Genomic DNA, 22,883 nt, shown 5'->3' with positions numbered 1-22,883 from the left:
CCTGAAGGGAAAAACTCTTCAGTTCTTTTGCATGTAAAAATATATTAAGAATAAAATGATTTGCTTAAAATCACTGCAGCCATATGGAGCTGTGAGGGTATGAGAGGGACCTGGGAGGAAGCTAGCAAAAGAACGAACTTGGTGTGAGGGTGGAATGAATCCCTGCTTCACTTGGAAGAGTTCTGGCTGGGAGGGAATTAGGTTCACTGTCGTTTTCAACACCTTAGTGCTAAGCTAGCCCCTCCCGGGAGCCAGGCCCCTCTACCTGCTTCTGGGCCACCAGGGAACCAGTGGTTAGTCCAGGTGTTTATGTAGATGCATCACTGCTGTGCCGGTGGGACACGGGGGACCACCGAAAGGTGTCCGACTTCAAAGCAGGGAGTGGTTGAGACTTGAGGGGATCTGGGTTAGTAAATATGAAATAACAAAGCCACGCTCCCAACTCTGCCTTGCTCTTTTCTTTTGCGGGCTTGGAAAATACTCACAGGGGGAAAAACTTGGCCTGAGTTGTATATCTGAAGGTTGGTAATGACACGCTTGCAAAAATTAGATCATCCTTCTGCATTGGCTGTGGAGGTTCCTGCCAAAACTGTTTATACAAGACTCCGGGGTCACTCCAAGGCCCTTGGAACTGAGTTGCCATAGAGATTACTAAGCCAGTGAAGTGTTTACCACTGTGTGCAGTGAAAATTTAAGTCAGAGTACCTTTAAGGAAATAACATTTACATTCTCACACGATAACTGGATAACCGTGTGTCTGAATATGATAATAACAACAATAAGAATTATTAATCAGAAAACTAAATTGACTTCTAATGTTACTCATGTTGTCATCATAGTCATCAACTCCTTTCCCCCAACTATTACATAATCACATTGGAGGAAAATTAAGGTATAAAATTTCCCCATTAATTATATCCTTGAAATATGAAGTTTTTTAGTACTGAAGAATATGATTAATTTTATAAATGATGCAGAACCATCAGTGATGCATTTTACTATTCATTATACTTCCAATGCTTTTAATCAAGCATGAGAATGTGGCACCGGAGCCTAATTTAAAGCTAAAATGAAGTTGGCAGGATACAATTAAGGCAAGGAAATGCACTTTGCTGAAAAAAAATGGACATAAAATGAATTTGAAGTAATAGTTATACTTGTAACGCTCTAACTTATATTAATACATGAAGTTAAAATATGTAGAAGTATTTTTGCAATTTAATGTTCTTTTTCTCCTTCATGCTCCAGTTTTCAACTTCAACTGATGCTTATAGAATTTAATTAGATCATTTCACCAAAAGATAGTTTCAGTCCTTACAATGAAGTTTCTTCTTAATTCAGCAAAATCTCAGTGAACTGAAACATTTGGGGGAGTAGTAGGGCATTGGGATTATTTTTCATAACAAAATTACATGAAAAGCTTTTGTTTCCACTCTTAAATCTTCAAATTTCATCTTTCCTGCCTTCATAGGTGGAGTGTATGAAAACCTGATTTATTGTTCCTTTATTCCTTTCTTTTTAATTCCACCTTTAGCCTGAAGGTTGAAGTCTTTATTTATTCAGGTCACTGTCCTAAACGTGAAGGCAGTGTAGGACATTTGAAGATTTTTGTTTTAATTCCACGTGAATAAAAATATTTTATAGTGACTCATTTATTCCCCTTTTTCGTATAAGGTGAGAGAAGAGCAGAGGCAATCTGCCTGTTTGGTGTTTTGCTATAGTTTAGAGAAAGAGAGGAAATGTCTTTCTTTCTAACGAAATGTAAGCCTTCACACTGTCCTGTAGTAAACCATGTGCCCTGAGGCAAATGGTAAGACTCTGGGTTGTCCTGTTAAAATTTGCAAGAACTGGGAGCAGAGCACACCCTCCCCTCTGTGCTGAGGATCTCTGCTTCCTACTGTCAGTGCCACGCCAGCAAAGCCACCAGTAGCTCCCTGAACCTCCAATTTTTTCTCATTTGTGGAATTGGAGATTATAATTTGTAAAATATGAAATGGCAGGTGTATATAAAATATGTATGTAAAGGAGTTCTTTCTACCAATACACTTCCAAAGAAGGTTGAAAGATTAAAAGAATTTAATTCAGGAAGTGAGAAAGAAAAACTTTTTTAAATTACTCTTCCTTATTCTAGTCCTACAGAAAGATTACTTTTGAAGAAAGTGTATTTTTTACTTTTCTTTAGTGAAAATTGTGATCTTATCGATTGAAAAGTACTAAAAATCAGTAGTTCTTCTGCCCTGTTCTAACAAACTTTTCATAACTTTTCTGAGCCCGGCAGAAAGAGAGCTTTCTACTTTTGTTTGCAGAGAAGGGCATGACATTTACTGTTTCCAGAGAGTTTGTTTATAAATGCACCGCGCCTTCCTGCACTTGGAACCCCACCCTTGGTTTGAAGATTCCTTTGACTTGCCATGGCCCTGTCACGGATGTCCACATTTTTTTCGTATTAATGAATAGTGAAACAGAGACTCTTCCATGTATCGTGCAGTCATTCCATCCACTGGAACCAGCTTGTAATGGAAAACTCACCAAAACTGTTCCCAATAAAATAAGAAACTCTTAATTCTCACTTTCATATAAGGTGATAGCCTTGGAGAAAAACAGATGTTTTGGAAAAGCAAACCCATTATCACCCCTAGTGGGGGTCGTGAGGCGGGGAGACCCTTGCTTGAGTCTCGCCTCCAGGCTGCTCTGTTCCAGCAAACAGGGCTCCTTGGGTAAACGGTGTGCGTGGGGGGCCGTGGATGCCCGTCTGTGGCCAGAGCCACTCTTTCTGCAAGAAGACTTGCCTCTGTTTCTGATTTCAGGCTGGTGCAGCCACACTTTGCATTGCTTTGTTAGAAGACAGGAATGATCTGGAGCAGAGAGGAAGCAGCTATTACCAGGGCATACCCACCCAAGGCATACACCCCAGCAAGCCCCGTGTCAGTCCTTACACTGGAGAACCAGATTGTTGCAAGCCGATTGCAGTAGCTCATGCGCTCCACCCAAACAGTTGCAGTAAACACGTCTCATAGGAGGTTCTGGTAAACATTGCTCTGAAATTTGCCAGTTTGAAGAACCACATTTCTTTACCCTTAGGTGAGGCAGTCGGACGGGAAATAGTTAATAGTGTACTCAGTTGTTTGGACCTCTGCTTTTAGCCCTGCCTAGAGCCTTACAAAAGCCGCATGTCCAGTCAAGGGGACAGGGAGCGTTGATGGAGGGCAGGCTCTCTGCAGAGCTGGGCATAATGTTTACAAAACTTAACTCTGTGGGTGGCTGGTTCTTTATGGCTTGAGAAACCTGAGACTGTTATTAAATTTGCAAATCTCCCAGGTTCTAAATCCCTGCTTTCCTTAAACTCACCCCACAGATAGGAAAATCCAGCAATGACAGCAGTAGAAGTATGTCCCCATTTTTGCTTCCTATGTAGCTGCCAATAACTTGGCATTAAAATCTAGGTCATAGGGAGGTCTTTGAAGATTAGGGCTGAAAATAAGGGAGAAGCTACATTTCAGTGAGGAGAAACAATGAACGCTGCCTCCCATTTCCTGGAGTTTTTGTTTCTCCTACCAGAACTTTTGCCTTTTAGAAAATTATATCAAGCTGGTTAAACTTTAGAGCCAGGAGTAATCTTCTTTTTCCTCCTGTAATTAATTACTTCCTTAAACCCTCATTGTACATAATTTATAATTTTTTGTTAGTAAGCCTGGTGCCTCTTTTGATTTTGCCTATTCTAATATTATTTAATTTTAATATTACTGTCTGTTTTGGGCCTCTGACCTTACGTTGTACCAGTGTGTATCTCCTTCTAAAGAAAGGTAGAAATAGTCTTTTCCTCATTTGATCTCTGATACATCACTCAAAGCTATTTTTAAAAACCATAATTTATGTAGTTTGTGTTTCCTGATTTTATAACCTCATGTCCTTGTTTTTAAGCAGTATTATTTAAACAGTGAAAAATCTTTTCCCACCCTTTAAATTGTGTTTAGACAGTTTACCAAATTTTTATACTAAAAATTAGTATTTGTATTGTATACCTCTGTCATTTAGGGCTATGCTGTTCCAAAGGTGGTCTATGGCACCTTGGCTCACTCCCCAGTAATTCAGAACCTGCATTTTAACAAGATCCCCAGGTGAATTTGTGTGCTCAGTAAAGTTTGAGACACCCTGATAGGGAGCATCAAAGCCATGACAGTGTACCTGTTATGTAAGGAAGGAGGAGAAGGGACCCCCTAGGACCACAGTGTGTGTTAAGTTCATCACATAGGCATCTCATTGAGTCCAATTTTAGTCTTAACCCCACAAACTCTTAGAAGGTGGGCATCCAGTACCATCTTTGACAAGTTTTGCCATATCCTCATGCACCTGTACTTCTAATATTTAGGAAGTCATTTTTCTTGCCTTTTTTTAAAAAATTAAAGTGTGTTAATTTACAGTGTTGTATTAGTTTCAAGTATACAGCAAAGTGATTCAGTTACACATATACATGTGTATATCTATTCTTTTCAATTTTTTCTAGAATTGCTTTTTTAACATAAAATTATTTTAAAAAGGAACTTTGTTACTACTGTTAAAAAACATAGGTTTTTTTCTTACGCATTTAAATAAACATGTAAGTATTTTAAAGTGCTGTATGTTCATTGTGTACCGTCTCTAAGTATCTGGGGTACCCTCAGAGAGATGTGCACCAGACTGCGGGAACCACTGTTCCAGGTGGTTATATAGATTACGATGACACTGTATCAAGAAAGAAAGGACAAAAGAACAAAACACATAATCTTAATGATGAGAAACTAATGTCAGAACCAGATAAAGGTTTGCTTGGTCCCTTACTTTCCAGTACTCTGTCCAGTACTCTGGTGCTCAGTTGGCCCAGAGAAGGAACCGGGCATCTGGAGTTTTAAAAGTGGCACCAGGGATTCTGATGCGTAGCCAGATGGAGATTCTCCCGGAGAGGAAAAGGTGTGGTCTCAGTAGCAGCCCCAGTCAAAACCACTGCTATCCCACAGTTATTTGTAACTTATGTTAGTGGCCACTGGAGGAGCTTGGGAGGCTCAGAAATTAATAGTACATTCAAGCTGTTTAATTATAAGGCCCTGTTGGTGGGTTTTCTTGGGTGCATCATGAGCTAATGTTGCCTCAGAATCACGAACCACACAGGGTTTTAGAGCTGGAAGAGAGAGGCATGGTATGTTTGTTGCTTATCACTTTGATTGTGAAACATTCAAATACAGGTCATTTTCTGCAGACAGACTTGACATATTATGACTAAAAATTTCAGTTTCTCTAAAATGCCTACAGGTAAAAAAAAAAGGCTTATGTTGAATTTAATTTTTCAAAAAGCATTCTACAACAGGGCTTTTCTTTTTAGTTTTAGTTAAGGAATGGAAGTAATTTTAGTGAATTCCATGGCCAAGGACACAGTGTGCAAACATTATGATTGATTTATATTTAAAGCTGGTAGATGAGAGGTTATCCTGATATTATAGGAGAGAAAGGTACTTGAAGATAAATTAGGTCAGTTGTGGAACACATCTTAGACTTGGGTGGAAACAAACCATTTTGTCTCTCCTCCAGTATCTTGTTAGGTTATCCTCCAGCCTCTTTTGACAAGGGGGTAGCAAGGAGTCAAGGAGAGAAGGCTGGGCCTTATGTGCAAGTCGCTTCCAGCATCACATGTCCTTATTTGAGTCATATTATATTAGCTCTTTCTTACAATTCTGTGTCATCCACAGGTTTGGAAATTAAGTCATCCTCTGTAGCTCCATTCAAACTGTGAATAAGTCCGTTGAACAAGTTGGGCCAAGGATGTAAACACCCTAGTGTGGGTGGCCTCCCACATACAGGTGTGTAGGGTAGCTGGCCATCCTAGTTTGCCTGAGTCTGGGCCATTTCCTAGGATGTAGGACTTTTAGTGCTAAAGCCAGGAAAGTCCCAGGTAAACCAGGACTCTTGGTCACCCTGGGCATGGATTGGTCAGTGGCCAAAGTCCAACCAAAGGCACTGCCTTGCAACTCTGTTTGTCTGTGGTACACACAAGCATGTGGGAAGTGTCCGGTGTCTTTCTGCTGAGGTAGAAGACACTAGAGCCAGGGAGAGTACTTCCTGCCAATTAAGAAACCCATCAGAACGGCAGCGAGATTAGTTGGCTTGGCTAGTTCTTGGTGAACCGTGATGCCAGCTCCCAGTGGTAAAGGCCCATAAGCCTTCTGTCTCATAACCTGTTTTAGAATCTTTCTAGGTGTCATCCTCATCCTTAACACTGGCATCATCCTAGAACTGAATTGGAGATTTTTCATGACACAGTTAACACATCAGCCTTAGTGCTTACCTTGACTAGACCAGCTGTCGTAGCATTTTTTAGGGTCAAGCGTGTATCTAAATCCAAACCACTTACCAAAGTCCACATACCTGAATGAGCCTTGCTGTGTATGTTCACCTCAATTTGTGTTTCAAGCAAATGTGCTTACTTGGCTGTTGACACGTTTCTGTCTGTCTTTGCCAATAGTCATACCCGTCTAATTACATGGAGTCGATGAAGCCCAACAAGTACGGCGTCATCTACTCCACACCATTGCCGGACAAGTTCTTCCAGACCTCGGAAGGCCTGTCGCACGGGATGCAGATGGAGCCGGTGGACCTCACTGTCAACAAGCGGAGTTCACCGCCCTCGGCTGGGAGCTCTCCGTCCTCCCTGAAGTTCCAGTCCTCACACCGGAGAGCCTCGCCCGGGCTGAGCATGCCCTCGCCCAGCCCGCCCGTCAAGAAGTACTCGCCACCACCACCGGGCGTGCAGCCCTTCAGCGTGCCGCTGTCCATGCCGCCCGTGATGGCCGCGGCGCTCTCCCGGCACGGGATTCGGAGCCCGGGCATCCTGCCCGTCATACAGCCCGTCGTGGTGCAGCCCGTCCCCTTCATGTACACCAGCCACCTCCAGCAGCCCCTCATGGTCTCCTTGTCGGAGGAGATGGAAAATTCCAGTAGTAGCATGCAAGGTAAACGCCACTGCTCACCCACACTGCTGCTTCTGCTTTGTGTGTCCTTACTGGTCTTCACCAGATAGTCTGGGTGAGGGAGCAAAGGATGCCAAGAGCTGTTGAACTCTTAAGGAAATAGTCAACTTAGAGTCTGCCTAAGGCATTTCCTTTTTTTTTTTTTAAGTGTTGATACTGGAAGAGCTCCCAAGAATCAGGCTGTCTGTTTAATACTATGAAACAGTTAGTTTCACTGTGTAATTGTCAACTTTGGGATAAGAGATTTTGACTTTATTTTGCTTTATTGAATGCCAGCATGGTTCTTGGTGCAAAAAGACATTTAAGAAATACTGTTAAACCATAGTGATGACTATTAAGAGCCACCTTGTTCACTGACTGGTCAGAGGCAGAAGACTGGGGTTAAAAGGAGATAACCAAAAATCATAAGGAAGAAATCCTCCGGGGGTTGATGTCTTAAAAGTCCAGCTTCCTACATACAATGCTTGCTAGCAGAATTATGGTCAGGAGAAAAAGAATCCCCCGCAGATTCATTTCTGCTGTCATTTTGCCAAAGACACATACATACACACACAACGGCGTAGTAGGTAGAAGCTGTGCAGTAAGCTTTTAAAGGCTGAAATTGGTGAACTGTACATAGAGTGACTTTTCTGTTTTTATTTTTTTAGTACCTGTAATTGAATCATATGAGAAGCCTATATTACAGAAAAAAATTAAAATAGAACCTGGGATCGAACCACAGAGGACAGATTATTATCCTGAAGAAATGTCACCCCCCTTAATGAACTCAGTGTCCCCCCCGCAAGCATTGTTGCAAGAGTAAGTATCCTGAGGTATGCCCGGCATTTGCGTAGTGGTGTGCATCTTGGAGCCTGGAATGGAAGCACGGGCTTCCAGCGCGGGATGTGGTGTGGACTGCCGGGACCACCTTGTCGTGCGGGGCAGCCGCTGGGCCAGATGGGAGAATCTCTCCAAAAACAGTGTGCTCTGTGACACACACAGCATTGAGATAACTACATCACGTTTTCAGTGAATTGGTCACCCACGGTATTGCCGCTTTACCTCATAAATCAGTGTTATGTTGTTTTTTCCCGTCCTTCCAGACTATGTGTGTATAGTTTCCCATCCTTATCCCTACGTGGATTGAGGTTGGTGTTCTGGATACTCCACTTAAGGTTAGATCCTGAAAAGGGTCCCACATCATCCTTCCTGTTACTTCTCATAGAGTATAGGGTTTATCTGATGGGGAAGGGCTTTAATCAGCGTTTTCAGGCTGACCACACGCACAAGAAAGATCCTCCAGAACCAGTCCTGTGGCACAGAAAGTTGACCATATTGCTCAGAGAAGCTCGGCATTAAAGAACTCTTCGGTCTCGTCAGTCGTGTCTGCCCTAGAATGTTCAGCTGCTTTAGAACTGCTCCCCAGTAGGAAGCTGACGCTGTGTTGGTTGGCGTCCACGCACCTGAACAGCGGTTTATAATGTGATGGTGTCGCACACAGGCGAAGTAACTTCATGAATGGGATTTGCCACTATAGATATCCTTGACTTCTGCCAGGGACTTCACTGGAGGCTGTGTTTGTAGTGGGTACGAAGGTGACCCTTGGACACAACATCTTGGATCCCAGCTCTGCTCTCCGCTGTTTGTATGACCTTGGCCTGTCATTTAGTCTTGCTGCTTCTGTTTCCTCTTTATTTGCATTATTATTTGTGATTATTTTTCTGGTGTTAAGGTGCTTTTGACATTGGATTTAATGGCCGGCTTCTTAGCACAAAGGAAGTACAATTATTGTCTCCTCGGCCTCCCTTCCGTCATATTGCTCCCCATAGCACCTTTTCGCCAACTTTTCTGCTCACCTTTCTCTTTTACTCTCTGCACCCTTCTCCCTTATACAGTTAATTATGCAACAGAATGTGAATTCTCTGGTTTTAGAATAGCTGTTTTATGGAACTTCATATATATTTTAGTCGTATGCACATTCAACCCAAGTAGATGCCTTCATAATACCTCGTGTGTTGTTATTTGCACTGAATTATAGTCAGTATTTGGGGGAGGAGAGGTTGTCATCCTGACAGATGAAGAGAATGAATCTTCTTACCCAAGCACGTCAGCAGGGAGAGAGTCTGATGGACTTGGACGTCACTGCCCTTCACAGTTGCATAGTGCTCTTTTGCCCCCTAAAAGGAAGCTTTTCCAAGTGTTTTCAAAGGAGCCATCTCTCTCCCAAAACGCACGTGGGAGTCAGAGCAGATAGAGAACTGATGAGCCAGGACAGAAATAACTCGCCTGTAACCTCACGGTTAACAGCAGAGGGGACCTGGCCTGATCTGCTCCCAGATGAGTGTTCTTCCCGCCATGTTCAGCCCGCATCTAGCCAACTGCATCTGCTCTGCACTTGAGTGAAAGGGAAAACAGAAAGACCGACCAGAATGGACACATCTTGGGGGCTGAATTACCTCTTTTTTAGGATGGTGGGTGTCTCTGGCAAGGTAACTGTCAACTTGGCTTGCACCTGTAATTGTCCCAGCACAGGTGATGGAAAAGATGCTATAAAGCCAACTGCCCACAGAGGGAGGGGCCCACTGCCTGAAAAGGGGTTATTCCAAGGTCTGGGTATGCACAGCAGTGTAACACGGCAGGGAGGCAACAACTGTGCTCTCAGTGCTGCTGTGAAGAGGATGCTGCGTCTTTCTTCTGTCTTATTTCAAGCAGTGTTCTTTTGATGATCTCAAGCTAAATGGCCTTTAATGATTAATGAGTAATGTGCTTATTCTAATGCTGACCTAAGAATGCATCTTGCCTCTCAGAAAATTCACGAGATTAGCCACAACTGGGACATGTACTCTTCAAGTAGTTCTCTCACAGATGTGATTAAGTAATGCCTTGGAGTGTGCCCAGTAGCAGCCCACATAGGAAGCCAGCTCGCCAGGAAAGAATCCCTGGAAACCAGGCTTCTGGTATCACTTTGATGAGACAACCCCAGTCACATTTGCCTTAGGAAACCCTTTAGAGGGCGGGCTTTAACATACAGCTTTGAAATTCATTTGGTTAATCATAGAATTATAGCTTTAGAATTATTTTTAAAGGCACTCAAATGTATATCAGATTTCTTTTGTCATCTATTTACATGTGTGAAAATATATTTAGAACAGGAAGCTGGAGGATCAGATTTTCCCATTGAGTTGTGTGTGTGAATTGTAGCAAACTTAAGAGGGATGAGCTTAACTCAAAACAGTGACCAGGTCTCTGATATTTAATAGCTGTTCTAACTTCTGGGTTGTAATGATCCCAAACAACCTCCTTAAAACTGAGCAGTGAGACCAAAAAGGGCGAGTGAGATTCCAGGATTCTGATGTCCAGCCGCAGCCTGTACCAACATCCGGCTCTTTAGAGATGGGCTGCTGACCACTCTTGAGTGATGCTGGCTTTCGAGGGAGATGTTGGCTGGAGTAGAGATTTCCTGATCTGATGTTGGGACATCCCCAAAAAAACCCTCATGAAATTAAACAGCTGCAGGGGCAAAGTATGCAAATGGGTTTCTGAACCTTGAAATATTAGCAGCTACCTTTCAGTAGATTTGCATCTGGAACAGATAACATTCTTGTAAGTGCTCTGCATGTATTACTCACAAAGCCTCCTGAGGTCATTTTATTCTCATCCTCATCTTACAGAGAGGACCCCCTTGCCAAGGGTCACAGGGGCTATCTAGTGGCAGAGCTGGAATTTAAAGCTGGAGCACACAGCCTTGTTGGGTACCTTTTTTGAGGGTAACATTTTCATAAAATGAGCAACTGAAAAAGCAATTGTAACTACTGCCCAGAAACTATTAAACAGATTCCCAACCCATAAAACCTAATAACTGGGAGAGACTTCTAAAGTCATGTGGGATTCTCTCTGTGTCCCAGGGGCACATGAGATACCTTTAGCCATTTATTTTTTTCCCCTCAGCATTCTATTTCCTCAAGTTCTCTTAGTGAAGATGAAACATTTTCAATCGATGGCATTAAAGTTGAAAGTTAGAAATAAACTGATAACTGTTCTTTTTGTTGAAGGATCTTAGATTAATAATTCGACTTTATAAAAACTCTGTACATAAACCTCTCACTTGTGTTTTCTCTGCTCTTTGTACCTTTCTATAATTGAAGTCCTTTTTCTTCCCCAGCCCCTCCACCCCCGTCACTAGTTCGTGCTCACTTTTCCATGTGTCTAAACTTGGCTCTTTTATTCTTTTGTATCATCTGTCTAAGCATGGGGTAGGAAGGTAAAGTGATACTCAAAACTGAGTTTTCTTTGCTAATAATAAGTGAGAAGTAAGGTTACTTAAGATAAAATGCACTTGTTATTCGCTTCCTAGTCACTTCTTAGGGTGCCTGAAAAAGTTGTTGATGCGGCATGTGTACTTCTTAACATTTTTACCAAGATAAAAAACAAGTTTCATTTCAGGGACTCTCTTGATTTTTATGGCTAAATTTTATCTCTTTTTTTTTTTTTCTTTTTTATCTCACAAGATTGCTTGTTTACCTCATCAAGTTCTTTTTTTTCTTTTCACCAGTTTTTTCCCCCCATACGTACTTGTTCAAAACATTCATATGTTATTTGGAACATTTTAAGAGCTTTAGATTTTAGATTCAAAAGAAAAAGAAGTCGGTTACAGTTAGAGGCCAACTACATAAACTTGTGGTATATCACGTAATTAGGCATTAGGAAAGCAAGTGGGTGAATTGGAGCTTTTAAATTACTTACGTCAACCAGCAAGGAAACCTGAAAAAACTACAAATTTTTTCCCATCTCTTCCCCATCTGCCTTTTCTCTCCACCAGAATTTCCTGAAAAAGAAAGTTCATAGCAACGATGCTTAATGTGATTTAATTTCAAATCCATCATGGGAAGGTGTGCAGGTGTGGGAGTGGAGTCTGGGCGAGAGCAGCCGGGAGTGGGAGGACGCCAGGCAGCCGGTGGGGGAGCGGGCCCTGCGCCTGGAGCCCACCCGCGTCCTGGGTGAGGGGCCTCCTCGCCTGGCCGCCAGCACTGCCTGAAGTTCCTCTTGGAGCAGGGATACTAGTGACAGTAAAAGTCTGGGTTTGTGATGACAGCAGTGCCACCTTTTTTTTACGTCTTGGAAGAGCCAGCATTTGAAAACCAAATGTGAATTGAGTCTCTTTAAGACTCAAATGAAATGCCAATTATATAAAGGCTAAAACAGTTACATCCTACAGTGTGGTTGCCTGAGACTTAGGAATTTGACCTTGTACATCTTCCCCTAAAGAACAATAAATGGAAACTAGGGCAACCTGTGAGAAAACATAGTACAGAGTTCAGCATCGCCTAGGAGCACGAAGTTCTACAAGATGGCAAATTTTTATTGAGGGAAAGAGACTCTCCTAGCACTTTGCGCCTCCCTCGAGCGTGGCACCTAACCCTTCTTACTGTCCTTACTTATCTACATGTCTGTCTCCCCCTAGAGTGTGAGCTCCTCCAGGGCAGGAACCCTGTTTTTATTCATCTTTGTGTCCCGGTGCCAAGCACAGTGCCTGGCTCATGGTAGGTGCTCACTCCATGTTTGTTGAATGAATATAGCAGTGCTTCTTGGGTTGATCATCTAATTTGTTTTTATTTATTTTGTTGGGTTTGTTTGTTTGTTTGTTTTTTGCCCAGTGTTGTTAATGCTTTTGGTAGACGGAAGGGAAGGAAGAGCCTTTCACTCAACATTTTGCATTTGACATTGGCTTTCCTAGGAATCACCCTTCAGTCATCGTGCAGCCCGGGAAGAGACCTTTACCTGTGGAGTCCCCAGACACCCAGAGGAAGCGGCGGATACACAGATGTGATTATGACGGATGCAACAAAGTGTACACTAAAAGCTCTCACTTGAAAGCACACAGAAGAACACATACAGGTACTAGAAATATATACCAGACTCACTTCATCTTTCTTTGGAAGTACTGTAGTGGACTGTTAAAGACAAGCGTTCTGGCTTTCAGAGATTGTTATGATGAAAGTTTTCCAGGCGTCTTGAAAGTTACTGTAGTTGGCTGCAGATGTCTCTTGTCAGTTGTGAGAAGTGAAGTTTTTGCTCATGATTTGTTTTTGTAATAGACTAGACTCAGGGTTATCCCTGTCACAAGGCCCCTCACACCTGCTTGCAGTTCTGTGGTCACTGGAGTCAGGGAGAGAGCAGGGCATGGAACCTCTGCTGGGAACAGAGGAGGAAGTGCCCTTACCCGTGGGCTGTCATTTAATAAATGTTGTACGTTATCAAATTTGCAATGGTTAAAAAAACAAACAGTTCTTTATGCAGAACAGTTTATAGAAATGGAATTCAAATGGAAAACAGTCACTGAAAGAAAGAAAAGTGAAGAAATTGGGATAATTATCCTCTTCTAAGACTAAGGGAACTTTTATGTGATTGCCTGCCATATTTGTTTTAGGGTATTTTTCAACCTGCCCAGTGTTGAATGTAGAGCGAGCTGTGCCACCAGACCTTATAAACATTTTTAAATGGGTGAAGAAAACATAAAATTGTTCTGTGAGCTCGTGAACATTTTGTAGCAAAACATCTTAAGGAATTCGTGCAGAAATGTTTTCAACAACCTGGTTAATTGCAGTCAGTGTTGGTGCTTAATGTTTGTGGTAGGACTCATCTGACCTAACCTCACACTCTTGGATGTGAATTTCTAGTGTAACAGCAATTTCCGCTTCTGTACATTTTCCTTAACTCAGTGGAGAATTTCTGGCATCTTGTGAGTCATTCTTACATAGAGAAGAGTCTGGGATTTAGAGGAGAAAAGGGGAAGAAAGTGTCTGGCAGAGCAGAAGTAAAGACTTTCCAGTGCCTCCTGGGGAGGGGGCAGAGGACGCCGAGGGAGTTCAGCCCAAGTACAGCTGTTCTTTGGCTTCCTGATGGGTTATAAAGCAGAGAGCTGCTGGTGGTGTTTGGAGGAGCAGCCAGGCAGCAGTGCCAAATAGAATCATGAAAGCGTCCCCAGGGCATGAATGGGACCTGAGAGGTGGAAGTTGTTACCACAGTCCAGCCTAAGACTAGAAAGGCATCGGCTATTTGGACAACAATTCAGAGATGTAGGAAGAATAACCCTTAGCTTTTATACTCTGTGCAGCAAAGTAGATCATTTAAATTCTGAAATATCTCATTGAAATGCCAAGGAATGGCATCCTTTAGGGTTTCTAGAAAACAAGGAATAGTAAATGGGAATGAATCTGTGATGCCCACTACCTGTTATTATTAATTTAAATATGTAGGGCTTTCATTTACAGCCCTTTTATTTGTAAGGAACTTCATGCTGGCTGTCCCAGCGATTTCCCCACAAGGGTCTCCTGTTCCGCACCTGATATGATCAGTATCCCACAGGAGGGGGTTATAGAAACCTGACTTGTCACAGTATGGAGAGGAATTACTGTATTTTCTGTGCATCCGAATTAAAGCTTTATACTTAGGCATTGTCATCATTGACTGAACAAAAAATAAAATGTTGAAATCCCTGACGTATTTCAGAGACTTCAAGTTTTTAGAAAACTGTTGAAAAGAATAAGAAAATCTCTCAAACTTCCCAATTGGACTTCTCATTGAATGGAGAGCACGGCATAAAACTAAGCAACTAAGTAGGTTTATGGCTTGGAGAGCAATAAATACAGATCACCAGGTGCTAAGTTATTCATCCCCACTATTGAGGGCAAACCTGAAATTATTTGGTAGCCCCTCAGAATGGGTTTCAGTGCCATAAATATGCTTTAAGAACTCTTAAAATATACACCCACCCCTCTTTGGAGACAGAGAGCTCATTAAATATTAAGACAATTAATGAATTTTTGTTTGTCCCGTAGTGGTTTATAAGGCACTGGTTTATAAGGGACAAACGTATGAACATATTTTGGAAATAACATTTGTCAAGAGCTATAGCTCAAAAATATTTACTGTCTTTGGTTATTAATATCCTATTGCTTTCAAAAAAAAATAAACACTTTTCCTCCTCTTTCTGCAGGAGAAAAACCCTACAAATGTACATGGGAAGGATGCACATGGAAGTTTGCTCGGTCTGATGAACTCACAAGACATTTCCGAAAACACACTGGAATCAAACCTTTCCAGTGTCCAGACTGTGACCGCAGCTTCTCCCGCTCTGACCACCTGGCCCTGCACAGGAAGCGCCACATGCTCGTGTGAATGCGTCCGTCTCCCGCCTCCGCGTGGCTCCCCACTCACCCAGCTCTCTCTCTGCCCTCTCTTCCATTATCTAATTCATTTTTTACATGTACATTTTAATTTGGATTCAGCTGGTCTGAATCTCTGAATTTCTATCATTCAAACTTCCATATGGTCAGTAGTAAATATTCTCTAATCCTCCCTCTCCTTACCACGGGTCAGACCTAAAGAATGTGAACACTTTTTTTTTTTTTCCTTTTCTGGGGATGCTAAGCAAACCCTTCTTAGAGATACGTTTAATGTTATGAGAACAAGGGAACATGTAAAGTAACAACCAATTGTCGGTTTCTCCATGTATTCCTCAAAAGAACGTCAAAGTAAATGTATTAGAAATACAGTATCCAGCCTGCTAGTCCTTGCCAGAGACATCCAGACCTCTGAGCCCTGCGATGGCCTTCAGCTCCACGGTGAAAAGAAAGGTGGAGCCTTCCACAGCCAAGCAGCAGGATGTCAGACTAGTGCAGTCAGCTCTTCCATTGTCCTGCACAAATCCAACTTGTCAACTTGGATTTAGCACTTCATCTAAATTTACATCCTTTACCCTCCTTTGTGCCTCCAGCTACTAAGGAGGTCTTTGCCGCCACTGGGAGGTGAGCCAGAGCTGCTGATTTAGGTGAGCGATGTCCTCCGTGGAGGGGATGAATGCTGTACTTGCATAACATGGAGTCGGAGCACAGGGGCTGAGCAGGGCGGGTGAAGGGGGAAGCCAGCCTCTCCTGCTGGGCTAAGGCTTTTCAGTGAGAATTCATCATTTGGTTAGCTGGGCAGCACGCTCCTAGAGCTTTGATCTCCATGCAGATTTAGCTGTGCGGGACCCCACTGCAAAGCCAGGTGCTGATGGGGTTATCCACGCACCCGTCTCCATTCTTACGATGTCCTTAATGTGGATCGCCAAGCATTGATCGTAGGGACACCACAAAAGTATTTGCCCAATAATGGTAAAAAAAAAAAATCTTTTGAGTAAGGGTATGAGTGACCTCTTCCCCAACCTGCTTAACACCACTTTTGCAAACAGGGAAACGTTGAGTGGCCATTGTATTCCCATATCAAATTATCATAGAGCTCTCCTACGGTAACTCTTCATGTGAGCTGTCCGGTGCCAGACTGCCTGTCATCTCTGTTCATGACACATACCTGCTAATGCTTTATTAGTTTCCTTCCATTTAAGACCTGAGTGACACTATTTGTAAATATATAGTTGTGAAGCACACATAGCTTTCTTTGAGGGACAGATTTCTGAAAAATCTAGAAAACCACAGTTCAGGGATTCATATATGTAGCTCAGAAATTCCCAAACGTTTCCTGTTGGAGCCGGCAATCTCCTTTCATTATCTGGGATCCTGTCAGAGGAACAAACCGAAAATGACTCGTGTTTATGTGGAAGATGAATAGCACCATTATTTGAGGGAAGTTTTTCAAAAGCAGGCTTTTGAGCACCAGAGTATCAATGCCAATAAAAAGAATTCATGCGTAGAAATGCCATTGGTCCTAAATTTGAAGAAATTGGGCGGCAGTGGTCTAAATGTGAGTGCGTATAAGCAGACGCACCTTCATCCCTCGACAAAGGATGGAGGAGCAGAGAGAAGAATGGAATCCTGAAGACTGATCCCAGCCACAACTCAGGATCCAACACAACCCTACCTGGGAGGAATACAGTCACTGGTTTCTGAGACATCGGTGCGTGAGTGACTCTGGAGGCCTGCAAACCACGTGGGGAGCTTACTTTGATGGCGCTGTGTTAATAAAAGGTAGTTGTAGGGACTGCACACCTCAGAGACCCCGCTTATCAGCCCCTCGGAACCAACTGAGAGGAGATGTAGTTGAGAAATGCAAAGTAATTTGTCATCTTGGCACTTGGTTTTTATTTTCTTTATTTTTTTTTCTATCTTAAGCACTGCAAGATTTGTTTAGAATATTAAAACATCCTTATTAGGCGCTTTTTTTTTTTTTTTTTTTTTTTTTTGCAACTATGACATGAATTGAGGGATTTAAAAAATGGCTCTTGGGCACGTAGGTGTTGTCTGTATTGTAAATGTTAGCCACCTTCATGCCAAAGTGTTTATTGCTTGAAATGGTCCTTCCACAACGCACCGAAGAATTACGTTGGAGTAAGAAGAGCTTCTTTGTTTTAATGGAAGTAACCAGTTTATGTATGTTCTGACCCACCTAGAAGGTGGGGAAAAGTGGCAAGAAAGGGTCAAGTTGATATTTGACTAATGAGCTTTGAGTCTAAGTCCAGCTAATAGAAATCTTCGTGGGTTCTCATGGAATTTGATGTGTTTGCTATGGCATATTTAAATTTTTTTCTAAAAAGCAAGCAAGACCCTGCCAGGACTATTACATTACTATTCAGCTTGCTCAGGTGATACTAACAGTTTGTTAACAAAGATTTCATTTTAACCCTGAAAAAAGCAACCAGGGAAGCTATTCTCTGTTCCCATGCTGGTCTGTATACTTTAGTTACCAATTGGCTTGTAACAAATTTTCCTTTTTTTATATATATTTGTATTTTACTATGATAGTTGAGAAATTTAGTCTCTTAGTAATTTTTAGCTATTATGGTGGAAGACCTCCAATACAAGATAAGGTGCCCTTGAACGTGTGGTTTTGATAATAAGCCATGTTAACTATCAATGGTGATTTTAATTGCAATATTTTAAATTGATGAGAATGATTTGTAACACGAAGTTAGTGTTGTAAATTCTGTTTGTTATAGAATTCTTTGATTATTATCCAAGTGTCATCATGGGGAAGAAGTCAGAAAAATGAAAATCTGCATTCATTATATTCTAGAGTTCTAAAATGCGAATCTACATCATAAATGGGCATTAACATTCTACATCGCCTGGCTTGGAGAACGTGTTAGCAGCATAGCTATGTTCAACTAAGGAAATGCTAAATACCAGAAGTTTCAAGAGCCTTGGGACAGATTTACAGGGGAACTATATACGTATGTGTATATTTTATTAAACACCCATCTGCACTATCAGTGTTGCACTAATGTGGAATTTGAAAAACTATTGCTGATAACTGTCTATCTGGACATCATTCCTGATTAGATTGTTTCAAAGACAATCTCAGATCTAAGTTTTAAAATATTTTGATTGGTTTGAAAATACACTGTCATCTTGAAGGAATTGCTGTCACACATGAAGTTGCTCACAGTTGTCTTTAGTCTCTTCTTGGTCAAGGTTAACAATTTCTAAATGATTGCAAATTCACTTAATACATTTACAAAGCCATTTTACATGCATTAAACGAGGGCTACAACAATATTATGTTTTACAAATACTAGCACTTTTTTTTCTTTTTTTTGCTGTTATGTATTTAGTGTTAGAGGGTCAAAATAATCTTTCTGCTTAGCATCTCTTAAACCATACCTGCAAGTGTAGCAGGATTATTACATTTACAGTACTTTAATACTTGTATAAACTATGCAGAAATTTTTAATAAAGTGTAATATATTTTATAAGCTAATAAGACTGAATGGGTAAAGGTTTTTAGCATGCATTAGTATACTTGCAAATACTGAAACATTTTGGTAATCTTTCTTACTAAAGATGTGAATGTTTAATGTACCTTCTCTGTTTCTACTCTGTAGTCCAATGGGAATTCAGTAATGACATTTTGTCATGTCAAACTGTGAACATAAATTTGTACTGTACAGTCCTCATATACTATATACAGTATGCAATATATGTATTATATACTTGTTAATAAAACCATCAGAATATTAAATGTGATCATGTGAGTACTATGTATGCAGTGATCACTTGGAACAAAACTTAGCAATGTAACATGTAAGAGGCCCTCTATAGACATTTCAACGTAAATCACCCTTGGATAGGCAGTCACTAGTGAAGGGAAAGAAAAACAAATCTAATTGGAAGATGCACTGTATGAGTTCAGTCTTCGCTAAAGCTATGTCTCTGGTTTTCTGATAACGGGAAGTCTTCTAAGTACAAACCATAAACTTGTAGACAACCCAGCATAAACCTGCAAACTCACTAGTGCATTCTTGAAATACTTTGTTTATGACCCTATCTCCTTCCAAAAGGTATTTTCAGTGCCTTGTATGTAATATTTTGAATTTTCGAATGAAAGATCAGGAATCACAGCTTGAGCAGTAGGGAATCAGGAATAGGATAGTAACCATTAAAGAGTAATTCCGGATAAACATTTTCAAGCCGTCAGTCAGCCATCTCCATGGATGCTGCGGTATCCTTAGCATCATAGGAACAAGTAGTTTCTGGTGGGCATTTAGAGTTCTTGTTAAAGGCCAAATGTCCCCCCGCCCTCCCCCTAGATGTAACCGAGGCTGAGACACTGGCTTTTTAGGTCTCAGCAGCTTCCTCCAGCCAGACTTCATCTTTGCATAACATGAAGTGATGTCTGGCTGGCACTTGTCCCATGACTCACCTTCACAGGTTAAGGGGAAGTAGGCTGAGGAGGAGGCTGAATTCAGCTTTCAGAGTACTCTCTCCATTAGCTTTCTCCTGTTAACTTCTCTGCTTCTATACTATGATAGTTGACTGCAAGCTCAATGTTACACACGACTGTTAACATCCTAATGGAATATATCATCTTGGACGAGTCCAGATGATTGGCTGGAATCCCCCCACCACACTTCATATATGGGTGAGATGGCACCTGCTGAGTTCACAATGAGAGCCAGCCTTCTAAGGAAATACTTCGTGAAAGTTGGATGCTCCCTGGGTGAGGGATCACAATGGTGACAAATAGAGATTTTACAAGAAACAAACTTCTTTGAGGGATGGTTGAAGAAAGGAGGGATGTTCAGCACACACATGCACAAAATACGCAATCATTGCCCTATATTTTAAATGCTGTCGATCGAAGAAGGGACTAGGAGCCTTGCTGGGGGCAGGATATCAAGTCTGGTGAGCCTTAAAGGAAAGGCTCTGTTTTCGAATTCTTCTCAAATGTATTACTTTGGTGGGGGACAGTTCTCAACAAATCTAGACATCTTTATTGCTTTGAGTGTTTCTGCTCTTTCTGTCCCTGGTTTTGCATTCCCTGCGGGCATCCTGAGTAGTCCGTGCTAAGGCTAGAAGCCAGAAACTGCACCTGCAGTTTCCTAGACCGGATCTCTTTTACACTGAGCACACTCAATGTTTCCTCCTTCTCAAGACTCAGTGTATCAGTCAGGGTTCTCCAGAGAAATGGAACCAATAGGATACATTTGTATGTATATAAAGAGATTTTTTGTATGGGATTACGGATTATGATGATGGAGGCTGAGAAGTCCCATGATCTGCTATTTACAAGCTGGAGACCCAGGAAAACCAGTGATGTGGACTATCAGGCTAGTCCAAAAGCCTGAGAACCAAGGGGAACCAGTGGTGTGAAGTCCAAGGGCAGGAGAAGACCAGTGTCCCAGCTTATGAAGACAGGAAGCAAAAGGGGCAAATTCTTCCTTCCTACACCTCTGTGTTCAGTGCAGGCCCTCAATGAACTGGGTGATGCCCACCCACATTGGGGAGGCCATGTACTTTACTGACTGCACAGATCCAAATGCTAATCTCATCCAGAAACACCCTCACAGGCACAACCAGAAATAATGTTAACTCTAGGCACTCTGTCACCCAGTCAAGTTGACAAAATTAACCATCACACTGGAGAACTTCATCAGCCCAAGGACTTGGCTTCTACAGAACTCTGTCTGGGAGAGGAGGCCTTTGAAGACCTTCAAGGCTTATGGATCTGCTCCAGATTTCATCTCCTGCTGCAAAGTCCAACTGCTTCCCGGTCAGTCTCACACCTTCACAGCTATGCTCCTGCAATCCCTCAGTGAAACTGAAACCCCAGCACATGTTCAACCCAGCATCCTCAGGCCCCACTTCTTGATCTACACACTTGCCCCTGCCTCCTTGAGTTCACTCATTACACTCTAATTATTTGTTCACGACTCTCTTCTCCATCAGAATGAGAACCCTGTGGGTTGGGGTGGGACTTGTTCACCTTTGTGTCCTCAGAACCACACATTAGATAGTGGTTGAAAGAACAGGTGAATCTGAGTTCTTGTCTTAGCTTGGATGCTAGCACCTTTCTCACCCCTTCACATCCAACGGTCACCTCTGAAACTTCTCCTGAATTTGTCCTCTCATGTCCATTACAATTCCACTGCTCCAGTTCAGGCCTCCTAGACTATCCCAGAAGTCCCCTCACTCTCTGACTTCAATCATCCTCCTCCACGTCAGCCACAAGGACCATCCTTCTAAAACAAAGATCTGATCATGTTATTATCCACCTGTTTAAAATCCTTCCGTGGCCATCATTGCACCTGAAATGGTTCTTCTTAATTCAGCCCTATTCCCTTTAAAGCCTCAATCTATTATCGTAAAATTTTTCTCTTTATCTTTTTCCCCAAGAACCTTCAAACACTCTTCAGACTCTGTGACTCTGATAGTTGCACAAGCTATTCTGGGAGATACTCGGCCAACTCATCCTCATCTTTCAAAATCCCACTCAAATGTAACCGCTTCTTTGGGATTTCCTTGGGGAAACTCCACTCACCCTCTCAATAGAGATATTCTCTCCCTAATTTTTTCTGTGTCCCCATAACCCTTCTGTTTCCCTCAATTATTAGCACTTACCACTCTGCATTTTCAGTTTACCCATCTGTCTCCTTCCCTCACTAGATCTCAGATCATCCAAAGATGATTCTATTCCAGATGTCCAAGGTCCAGGGCCAGGCACAAAGTGATACTAAGGGAAGGTATGTTGAAGGAGCAAATGGGTAATAACAACTAACATTAATTGAGCACTTACTGTATGCTCAGCACTATTCAAAGCACTTTGTGAGTCTTAATTAGTTTAGCTCTCAAAACTGTAAAATATGTAATTATTGTCATTCTCTTTGTACAGATTGAAATTGAGCACAGTCGGGTTAAGTAACTTACCCAAGGTCACAAAGATAGGCAGTGGAAGAGCCAAGTTCAAATTCAAGCTGTCTAATGCCAGGGCCTGCTCTCTTAACTATTACATGGGTTTCCAGTCTGGGTGCCTCCGGGCCACTTTAGTGCCTCCTCTCAAAATGAGACTCACATGTGCCTGCCTTTGCTCATACAAAGCCATCCTCTGGGATGCCCTCCCCTACCATCCCAGGCCCCATCCATCCCTTAACTAGAAAAATACTACTAATTCTTCAATGATTGCACAGCTAGAACTTTCTAAGGGGTGAAGGAGAAGGAAATGTTGCTGATTTCCGTAAATGAGACTTAACATTTTTTTTAGTATGGAGCACTTCATGAATTTGCATGTCATCCCTGCACAGGGGTCATGCTAATCTTCTCTGTATGTTCCAATTTTAGTATATGTGCTGCTGAAGCCAGCACTTAATATCTTTTTTTAAGTATTAGGTACATTGACATATAATTTACATAAAGAAAAAATATTATTTTTAGTGTACATTCCAATGAGTTTTGACAGGCATGTACAGTTATGTGGTCACTACAGTCAAGACATAGAACAAATCCATCCTCCCGAATACTCTCTCAGGCCCCTCTGCAGTCAACCCCCTCCTCCAGGCCTAACTTGTTTCCCTATACTTTTGCCTTTTTCAGAAAGAATGTAGCTTTTTGAGTCTGGCTTCTATCACTTGGCATCCTGTATTTGAGATTCATTCATGTCATTACATGTATCAGTAGTTTATTCCTCTTAATTATT

At 41.9% G+C, this 22,883-nt stretch overlaps 1 protein-coding gene and 1 non-coding gene across 3 annotated transcripts in view; one reads left to right on the top strand and one right to left on the bottom strand.

Moving 5' to 3' along the window:
- Positions 1-18,937, top strand: part of KLF3 (KLF transcription factor 3) — a 35,024-nt gene extending 16,087 nt beyond the window's left edge. For both annotated transcript variants that reach the window (XM_074349317.1, XM_010962683.3), the window contains exons 3-6: positions 6,494-6,980; positions 7,646-7,796; positions 12,712-12,872; positions 14,974-18,937. In XM_074349317.1, the coding sequence (XP_074205418.1) occupies positions 6,494-6,980; positions 7,646-7,796; positions 12,712-12,872; positions 14,974-15,155 (981 nt within the window). In that variant the 3' untranslated portion in view covers positions 15,156-18,937. The remainder of the gene's footprint in view (positions 1-6,493; positions 6,981-7,645; positions 7,797-12,711; positions 12,873-14,973) is intronic.
- Positions 18,938-22,446: 3,509 nt separating this feature from the next.
- On the bottom strand, positions 22,447-22,552 carry LOC123618976 (U6 spliceosomal RNA). Its single transcript, XR_006727473.2, has one exon. It is a non-coding gene; the product is annotated as a U6 spliceosomal RNA (small nuclear RNA).
- Between the last annotated feature and the right edge of the window lie 331 nt (positions 22,553-22,883).

This window comes from Camelus bactrianus, chromosome 2 (genome assembly GCF_048773025.1).
Source record: "Camelus bactrianus isolate YW-2024 breed Bactrian camel chromosome 2, ASM4877302v1, whole genome shotgun sequence".
NCBI classification, from domain to species: Eukaryota; Metazoa; Chordata; class Mammalia; order Artiodactyla; family Camelidae; genus Camelus; species Camelus bactrianus.
Note: the sequence above shows the minus strand (reverse complement) of the source record. Positions and strands in the feature narration are given on the sequence as shown.